General features: G+C 35.0%; 1 protein-coding gene across 3 annotated transcripts; it reads left to right on the forward strand.

Annotated features, from left to right (window-relative positions):
- The first annotated feature begins 3022 nt into the window (after positions 1-3022).
- LOC141683115 (uncharacterized) lies at positions 3023-10026 on the forward strand. Of its 3 annotated transcripts, none has more exons than XR_012560116.1 (5): positions 3023-3069; positions 8472-8592; positions 8693-8800; positions 8960-9225; positions 9357-10026. XR_012560116.1 is itself a non-coding variant. In XM_074487806.1 (4 exons), exons 1-4 carry the CDS (start codon positions 3058-3060, stop codon positions 9058-9060), a joined length of 342 nt encoding a protein of 113 aa, XP_074343907.1. In that variant the 5' UTR covers positions 3023-3057; the 3' UTR covers positions 9061-10026. The 3 variants fall into 3 exon arrangements, 1 of the variants encoding a protein (XP_074343907.1); XR_012560117.1 differs by having other exon boundaries at positions 9360-10026; XM_074487806.1 differs by having other exon boundaries at positions 8960-10026.
- The last annotated feature ends 344 nt before the right edge of the window (positions 10027-10370 follow it).

Consider the following 10370-nt stretch of genomic DNA (forward strand, 5'->3'; position numbering starts at 1 on the left):
CTATAAACAAGATTTCAACATCCAAATCACTACAAATCCAATCCAAACTCTAAACACACAAGCATCATGCTTCTCATTTACTATAACCATCAAAACCATCTTAATACTCAAAGTAAAGTTAGGGTTTGGAGGTTTTATACCTTCCTTGGAGTGATTAGAGTAGCTAAGAAGCTTTAAGAAGCCTTGAGATAGCTTAGGAATGCTTGGATCTTAAAGGAAATCAAAGAAAATAAATTTAGTAATCTTGAAAACACTATTCATCATCTTCTTCCTTGATTTATTGGAAGAGATTCATGAAGAAATAGATGCTTAAACTGCTAGGATATGCTTATCTAATCATAAGGGACCTTGGGTAATTACCTTGCAAATTAACAAAGCTAGAAACTTGATTTTTGGAATTTGTCTCCTTGAAAAAATGAAAAAGCCGTGAGCTATGTGTTCTTGGGAGAGTATTTGCTTTGTTGAATGTTTTTGTGATGGAAAATGAAGTGAATGGGATATTTGGATGATTTGTTGGTTGTTTAAAGTGAGTGGAGTATGACTAAGCATGACATCATCTTGGTGACTTCATCCCTTGCCACTTGTCATCACTTGGTAGTGGAAGCATCTTCTTATGCTAATCCTTGCTTAATTGTTTGGTTAATGACCGCTTATCTGTTATACGGTTCACTTAATTTTCGTTCTCGTTTATCGTTTGAGGGATCATACCCGGGATCTCATTACTTGGGTTCCCCTAAACCTTTCTCAATATATTATATTTCTTTTATGATCCTCTCTTATAATCCTTAAATTTAAATCCTTTTTATCCTGTTACCTTATACTCAATTCTTTCGGTATCTGGTGGATTTTCGAGAAAAATCAAAGTGTTCGTATTTGATTCTGACGATCTTTACATACACTTATATATCATATAGAGTACTAATAAGATCCCAGAATATCAATAAAAGAACCTCTACAAAGTGTGGCATGAAAAGTTTTCTTATTCCGCATAATCAGCAAAACACTATTTATAAGGGTTTCAAAAATTCCAAAAATTGGGGTTATTACACTTCTTCAATCATTCTTCCCTGGTTAGCACTATTTTTTCCTTAGAATTCTCTCTTTTCCTCCACTCTTCCTCTGTCAATAACAATTTGCCATCATTGTTTTCAATAGGAACCCATGTTCTTTCTTCATGAGCCTTCAGAGTGCCAATTACTTCCTCAAACATCGTTATTAGATTGCCAAATTGTTCTATGGCAGATAAAATTTACAAAACCCTCGTAGGGACAGCTCTTAGCATCTTTTTCACCACATACGACTCTTTCACATTCTCACCCAAAGCTCGAATATTCGTAATCAAGCTATTTAGTCTCCCATAAAACTTATCGAGTGACTCCGTCTCCTTCATGCTCAGTACTCAAACTGTCCCCTCAGTGTTTGCACCCTGGCCTGCTTCACCCTGTCAGCCCCCAAACTACTAGTTTTTATCGCCTCTCAGGCATCCTTAGCACTCGTTTTCTCTGCCACCGACATCAACACATCTCCTGGGATGTTTGATAAATCGCAGCCAATGCCAGTTTGTCAGTTCTCTCTTCTAACTTCACTTTCGGATCCTTAGGCTTAATTGCTTCCCATACACCGTGGGCTTACATAAAGACTTTCAGTTTCAAGGACCACACTGCATAGTTGATTTTAATTAGCATAGGGTAACTCAAGCCAACAGAATTCTTTTTGGTTTTGTTTGGGTCCATGTTTTATTTTGTTGGTTTGGGCATACACTTTGACATTCACCAGGTTTAAGCTCTGATACCAGAATGTTGAAAACACAATTGAAAATAGAACAAATGAATGAGATTAACTCGATGTTTATTGCTGGAAAACTAATAATATGAAGTTTCAACTTACGAACTCTATAACAGAAAGAAAAGATTACATATATAAGTGCATATGGCACGACTAATTACTCTCCTAAAAACCAGGACCACAAACGACTCTATCATAACTAAACTCTTGCTAATTCTCCATCACTGAGGACTAAATCAACTTCCTACAAATACTTGTCACATTAGTTGACTTATTTAAATAAAACAAATAAAGTGAATATATCTTTAGATCAATTCCCAACGGCCATTAGTTGTACTTAATGCTTATGGGATGCAGATAAAGTTTGAATACAGTATCCAAGGAACGTGGCTTCTCTTTGTGTTAGGATTGTAATACTCATATTTCACTGTTAAAATTTTATTTTACAAGGTTATAATCTAAGTATTGATTTTTTTTGTGCTTGCTTCGAGATTGGATCTTCAGCCTAATGAACTTATGTTTTTTTCAGGAGAAAATTGCAATATGTGGAGTGCGAAATGGAGCAATTGTGACCATTGATGTTCGTCAGAGACCAGACAACTTTGCTAGACTTACTAGACAACAGACTCTTTTGCATTCTCACAAAACTAGGGAGTCTTCAAGCGGATGTAATCAAAATACGTCGAAAGACTGGTTTGAGGTTATTTCTATACCTATATGTGCATAATATTATAATGTCGTTATTTCTACCTGTAATATTGTTTACCCTTTCTTATCTTTCTCTTAGTAGTTAAAGTGTTAGCATCACTTTTATTACGCGTGTTTAGGAATGCATTGTAATTAAAAGAAATTATGTGTTTAATCTAGCCTTGTATTCAACTTGTGATCTTTTTTGTAACAATTTTGGTGTTATGTAGACTACTCACTTTTGTAATTAATAAGAAGATTGTACTATTGATTGTTTATTTTAAAGTTTATAACAATTATTTTAAGATTAAATTAGATCTTGAACTTGCGGCTTATAGCAATATATGTTATTACTCTTGTTTTATCCTTTTTTAATCTAATGTTACGCAGCTTAAGGGGCAGATATGTCAATCCGGTATAATAACAATGCCTTCATCTATTTCCTGGTATGTTCATTGATTCACACCCCATTCCAGTTGCAGCCCCATCCAAAAAAAACACACACAACATTCTAATGATCCATGTTTTTTTAAATGTAGTTTAGCATCTCTTAAGTTGTATGAACAGTATTTCTTGGCGAGCTCCATGGATGGATCTGTAAGTTCTAATATTTCCTTAATTTATAAAGTTATTCTTTATGTATATGTACTATCTTTTTCTTAGCCCACCTCTAATTTAGTGCATTCATCGAATTGAACCCTAACTTTTCCTTTTTAACATAAAGTCTTCAAAAGCATCATAAGGCCCAGTTTTGCAGAAGGTGAAATTTATTATAAGAGAATGTATTAGGTCAGATTCATAGAACTTAAGAGATGTATCTGTTTCAAATACATGTATGATGGTTTATATTCTTATTCTCCTATTATAAATGGAGAAGTCTGTATGATAATATTATGATTAATATACAGATACACAATTCATGTGCCTGATATACTAGAATTATATTACAATTGTTCAAACTATTCTCAACAGATTGGCATCAGAGCCTACAAAATGAATAATTCTTTTGCTATTCCAAAGCTTACCAAAGATAACTATGGGCATTGGTCTATTCGCATGAAAGCTTTGTTGGGCTCACAGGAGGCATGAGCAATTGTAGAAAAGGTTTATGAGGAACCAGAAAATGAAGGAGCTTTGAATCAGGCTCAGAAAAACAATCTAGCAAAGGCTAGAAAATAAGATCAGCAAGCTTTGTTCATCATACATATGGGTTTAGATGAAACCATGTTTGAAAAAGTTGCATCTGCAGTAAAAGCAAAGGAAGCCTGGGAGATTCTTCAAAATAATTTTAAAGGTGTTGACAAAGTGAAAAAGGTACGATTACAAACCCTACGTGGTGAATTTGAATCGTTACATATGAAAGAAACATAATCAGTTCCAGATTATTTCACAAGGGTTTCTTCAGTTGTAAACCAAATGAAGAATTATGGAGAAAAATTAGAAGATGGTCGTGTCAATGAAAAGATATTAAGATCTTTGAATACAAAATTGCAAATGGTTGGCATATCCATTGAAGAATCAAATGATACAGAAACTATGACAGTGGATCAACTTATGGGATCTTTGCAAGCATATTCGGAAAGGTTGTTAAAGAAGGAAGACATGGAATCACAAGCACTAAAAACTAATGCTTTGGTTAAAGATAAAGAGAAGGTGTTGTATACACAATACAATAGAGGAAGATGACGTGGACGCGTAAATCAGAATTTCAATCGAGGCAGAGGACGTTGGCAAGGAAGCAACAAATTTGAAGAAAAGATGCACATAAATCAACAAAGTTGGCGTGGTCAAGGACGTAGTCAGGGAAGAGGTGGAAGATCAACCCCTGGAAGAGGTGATAGATCAATTAAATGTTATAATTTTGGAAAATTTGGTCACATTGCCAAAGATTGATGGTTTAACAAAAGAGTTGAGGAAAAAGCAAATACAGCTGAAACGGAGGAGCAACAAAATAATGGAATTTTGCTAATGACCAACAAAGAAATGGTTCAAGAAGATGATGTGATTTGGTATCTTGATAGTGGTGCTAGCAACCATATGACTGGTCTCAAACATCTTTTTAGTGATTTACAAGAAATAAATTCTGGATTTGTGTCATTTGGTGATGCATCAAAGGTAGAAGTCAAAGGAAAGGGAGAAATATGTTTTTCCAGAAATGAAGGTAGACAAGGAAAAATTGAAGATGTCTATTATGTTCTAGACATGAAGAACAATATTCTAAGCCTTGGATAATTAATTGAAAAGGGATACTCAATTTTCATGAAAGACAAAGTCATGTTCTTGAAGGACAAAAATGGGAGGACAATGGCTTAGATAGAAATGTCTCAAAATCGGATGTTCAAACTATATAAACTTGAGAAATATACAGGTTACATGTATGCAGGTCAAGACAGAGGACAAAGCAACTTTATGGCACAAACGTCCGGGACACTTACACTATGGTGGTTTGAAAGAGCTGACAAACAAAGGAATGGTTCATGGAATACCAAACATGGATTTTACAAAAGGTTTTTGTGAAGAATGTGTGTTGGGAAAGCAAAGAAGAAATTCTTTCCAGAAGAAGGCAATTTACCGTGCTACAAAGCCTCTTGAATTGGTGCAGATATTTGTGGCCCTATCACACCCAAGTCATATAGCTCCAAGAGGTATTTTCTTACGTTTATTGATGATTATTCTCGAAGGACATGGGTTTATTTTTTAAATGAAAAATCTGAGGCATTAAAGGTGTTTAAGAAATTCAAAGTGCTGGTTGAAAAAAGACATGAATGCATATCAAGGCATTACGTTCTGATAGAGGTGGAGAATATACATCAAATAATTTCACAGAATATTGTGAAGAGCAAGGCATTAGAAGGTTCTTAACATCCCCATATTCACCGCAGCAGAATGGCGTGGTTGAAAAAAAAAATCGGATAATAAGGCTCCTGATCTCACAAGCTGCTCAATTCAAGTGGCCTATTTACTAGATGGACGTGAAATCAACATTTTTGAATGGCATGCTGGAAGAAGAAGTATACTTGAGTCAACCTCCTGGATATATAAAAGCTGGAAAAGAAGGAATGGTGTTAAAATTGTATAAGGCATTATACGGTTTAAAACAGGCACCTCGAGTATGGAACACCCGTATAGACACCTATTTCAAGAAGAATGGGTTTATACAATGCCCTTATGAATCAGCTTTGTATGTGAAGGAAAGGCAAGGTAATATTTTACTTGTGGCACTTTATGTTGATGATCTTATTTTAATGGGGAACAATGAGGACATGATTAAAGATTTTAAAAAGGAGATGACACAAGAATTTGAGATGACAGACTTAGACTTGATGAGATATTTTCTTGGTATTGAAGTGAAGCAAGATAAGTCAGCCATTTTTATCTCCCAAGAAGCATATGCTAACAATATTTTAAAGTTATTCAGAATGGAGCATTGCAATCCAGTAGCTACACCCATGGAACAGGGAATAAAACTTTCTAAATTTGAGGGAGGAAATTCAGTGGAAGCAAATTTATATCAAAGCATGGTTGGAAGCTTGAGATATCTTACATGCACCAGACCTGATATTGCATACAATATTGGAGTAGTAAGCAGATTTTTTGGAAGATCCAAAACAGTCACATTGGAATGTAATTAAAAGAATTTTGCGATATATTCAAGGAACAAAATCATTGGGATTATTTTATTCAAGAACAGCTGACTACAAATTAAAGGGATACTCTGATAGTGACTGGTGTGGAAACGTTGATGATCATAAAAGCACGTCTGGATACCTGTTTTTTATGGGAGACACAACTTTTACTTGGTATTCTAAAAAGCAACCTATAGTTTCATTATCAACTTGTGAGGCAGAATATGTGGCAGCATCCTATTGTGTTTGTCTTGCTATATGGTTAAGAATGTTGCTTGGTGAATTAAGAATCCCACAGCAAGCATCAACTGAAATTCGAGTTGACAACAAATCTGCAATTGAGCTTGCTAAAAACCCTGTACACCAAGAAAGGAACAAACACATTGATGTTCGAGTTCATTTTATTCGGGAACATATAAAGGAAAAGAATGTGCACTTATGACACGTTGTTAGTCATGATCAGATAGCAGATGTGCTCATCAAACCATTGTCCAAAAATTTGCTTGATACTTACAGATGGATGATGGAGATGAAAGATCGAAAAGAGTTAGTTTAAGGGAGGAATATGTTGGATAAACTAAACTCTTTTGTTTATTGGAATATATTCCAGAAGGTGATAATTATTATAAGAGAATGTATTATGTCAGATTCATAGAACTTAAGAGATTATGTTTCAAATACATGTATGATGGTTTATATTCTTATTCTCCTATTATAAATGGAGAAGTCTTGTATGATAATATTATGATTAATATACAGATACACAATTCCTATGCCTGATATACTAGAATTATATTACAATTGTTCAAACTATTCTCAACAAGTTCAGTAGATCTTCTTGAAGCTTTTGAGGAAATCTAGGGCTTAACATTTGAACTTGCAGATCAATAAGCAAAAAGAAAGTTTGTTCACAGAAGATGATAAGAATAGGAGTAGATAGCTGTGCTAGTAATTAATCTTATTTTTAATCAGCTCCAAGCCTCCAACAAGTTGGATAAAATTTTACGATTGGTTGGCTCAGACTTACAACAGTCGTCAGAATTAATAAGATCTTCATAACATAATTTTTCATTTTAAACACGTGCTAGTCTGAGCTTTTCGAAAGAAAAAAATGTTAGCTTTAGTAGATCACATAAATGTGGGAGTGGGAGTTCAGACCCATTTTCTGATTCATTTTAGGAAACTCGCGTGTGGAAGCATCATGCTTCCTTATAAAATGGTCGTTCCAATGAAAATGCCATGTAAACAAGCTAAAGACTAATTGCCTAATGCCCCCCCCCCCCATCCAAAAGAAAGGAAAGGGAAAATCAATTTTTTTATCAATCAACTATTTAATTCTTTAGAAACCTACCACCCAACATACATTTTTATTTTTTTTGTCACTAACGTTAATTTTGTATTGAATTCTACCACATTCCCTTAAGGTTGACTTTTTTCCGTTAAAATAACCGGAAAATGAAGAAACAACTGCCGGAATCTGGGTAGTCCAGAAACCGGCACCGTTCCGGTGACTAATAGTTTTTCCGGCCAAGCCAATTCATGGTCAAATCGGGTCTATTTTTTATAATTTTTCAGTCTAAATCCCTCTATACAAACCCAACAATTCATATCTAGTAACAACAATCACAACCAAAGTGCTTCTCGATGATTCCGTCGAGTTCTAATAAAAAATTCCGGCGAGTTTAAAATCCGGTAATAGCAAAATTGATTCAAAACTCAATAAAACTTAATACATATAAACCAATACACTCCTACAAGACTATAACACCAACTTATACTAACAAATAATCACTTAATCTTTCAAAAAATGAAGAAAACAAGTGTCGTCTATTTTTCCGGCGAACACAAAATTATAACCCAAAAATCACCATATAAACACATGCGAATTCAAAATCGAACAATCTACACATTCATAACTTTAAAATTAGTAAACGATTAATCAAAATAAAATACTAAAATTAACAATTTTGGACAAAGTTAACGGAATGGTTTAAAATGAAAAGGAAATGTAAGGTTAGTGACAAAAAAATAAAAATGTAAGTTGGGTGGTAGATTTCTAAAAAACTAAATAGTTGAGTGATAAAAAAATCGATTTTCCCAAAAGTAAAAGAAAGAAAAGGAAGAAGAGTAAATTTAGTAATGGTTGACTAAGGAGGCAAACTGTTGGGAAATTGCTGACTATGCTATATTCCAGCACCTATAACCATTTGAACTAGAGCTTTAACGATCAATAGGCTGATGATATTCTAATTGAATTTTCCTAAAGAGTAAGTCCTTGAGTCCAGCAGGATTGCTCTCATGTTTAATCTCTATGCTTGCAAATGTTTGTTTTTACCTGGCTGGGGCAGTCATAACATGTTTACCTATTCCCAGATCAAACTTTATGATCATAGAATGGTTCAGAGAGGGGCTGTACAGTGTTACGAGGGAAATGTGAATTCTCATACTCACATTCAGCTCGGAGTTGACCCATCAGAGAAATTTGTCATGTCAGGTTACAGTTTTAAGCATTTAAGCATATTACCATTTTCTTCTCATCCATCTTTAGTTAACAAAAACGAGTCCAAGCTTATTCAAAATATAAATCAAAATAGGCGGGGAAGACAACAAATTGCGGCTTTGGAGTATTAGGTCGGGAGAACTACTATTGGAGGAGAAGTTAATGAGTTCTACCCCCTCAGTTGTTTGCTGGCAGAAAGAAGGTATAGTACAGATGCTCTAAGCCTACAACTTTTAAATGGTTTTGATATCATTGATGCCTCCCTGATACAATCAAAAAAGAAAAAGATGACATGCACATGCACACACTTGCACGTCAATAAGTTAATTTCAGGGGTATTTTATATGACACTGCCTGGCAGATATCTGTGCAAGGGATGGGTATATAGATGACAACCACTCTCACTGGGGGGAAGCCTGGCTCGGATCCCGAGACGGTCTCTTCCGTATGCGGTGGTCATAGCTTCTCTTCGCCTTAAAAATCAAAGTCATTGTCTTCTGTATTGGTTCTTGTCCACCCATTATCAGCCAGCTCTACCTGAAATTCATCGAAGTGCTGAAGAGGACATACCTCTGATTGATCACCGCACCCAATTCCTTAAAGTCGGTGGCATGGTAACTAAATAAGGTAAGAGAGTTTGACCTCGATGGCGCTTTTGATCCAGATCAATTTTAAATCTCCAAAATTTATCTTGGAACCAAGAATATAACACCACTCCTGGTAAGCAACTCTACAAACTCAAATATTTATTTTGGCAGTAGGGTTAAATACTGCTTGCTCATGATGGTCCACTTTTCAAATCAAATGTCTACTCTTCAATTGGACTTACAAAGGAGACGAGGGACGTCTTAATCAAAACATGACTTATGCACTGGCGCACACATATACTTTCCGACTTGGCAGCTATGTTTTGTATTTTCATGTTGATGTTTACCATTTGAAGGCGAATTTTTTGCAAGAAGCCTGAAGTAGCACCACATTGTTTTTTAATTTTGAATTCCTATTTAGTTTGGCTCTTATAAGAATAGAGTCTGTTTTGACCAAAGAGCTCCTCCTGAGGTAGTGCTTTCACTCGTTTTTACGAGAAGAGATCGAGGATTTAAACAAGGAACGGTACTTGAATGTCTTGTAAGCAGCCCAGCCCAGTAGGTGAATAGAAGTAGAGATAATGCAACATCTCACCGGTAGGTCTCCTCGAGTCCTCAGTTCCACCACCAGCTACGGCAGGTTCTGCTCATGTTAAAAGATGGTGAATAAGGCCAGAAGCCAAATGTCAAGGGTGAGGGTGCTCCTGTCGTCTCAGCCCAAATATTAGGGTAAGGGTGCATAATAGTAGGCAAAGAACACAATTTTTATTGGGGATTGTGGAGTTTGATAAATGTTGGGTGTTAAAAAATGATACAATAAACTTTAACAAGGAAGTTCAATACAAATCGTTTACCTGATCACTGGAAAATAATAATGAAAAAAAAGGTGAACCCAAAACCAGTCTTAGCTCATCTCATTGGGCTATTGAAATAAAAGTAACTAGTAATGTTTATCCTATGGACGGGACATGATATTTTGTGGACTAAATTTGTAAAAACAATTGGACAAACTTAAGTTCAAAATTATTGTTTATTTTTTAGTGGACTATATAAAAGAAGGCAAACGTAAATTTTATATGCATATGTTAAGAAACTAAATTTTCTGACCATAACATCAACTTAACTTAAATAATTGATAGCCTTTTAGGTATTTAAAAGATGAATATTTTATTTATCTTTCTCCTA

Source organism: Apium graveolens, chromosome 9, assembly GCF_009905375.1.
Source record: "Apium graveolens cultivar Ventura chromosome 9, ASM990537v1, whole genome shotgun sequence".
In the NCBI taxonomy this organism is placed as follows: Eukaryota; Viridiplantae; Streptophyta; class Magnoliopsida; order Apiales; family Apiaceae; genus Apium; species Apium graveolens.

Bases quoted from the DNA above. Each gene is read 5' to 3' on its own strand.
- LOC141683115 (XM_074487806.1), top strand. The intron at 8,593-8,692 runs GTTACAGTTTTA...AAATCAAAATAG, and splicing joins AGAGAAATTTGTCATGTCAG to GCGGGGAAGACAACAAATTG. The intron at 8,801-8,959 runs GTATAGTACAGA...ACTGCCTGGCAG, and splicing joins TGTTTGCTGGCAGAAAGAAG to ATATCTGTGCAAGGGATGGG.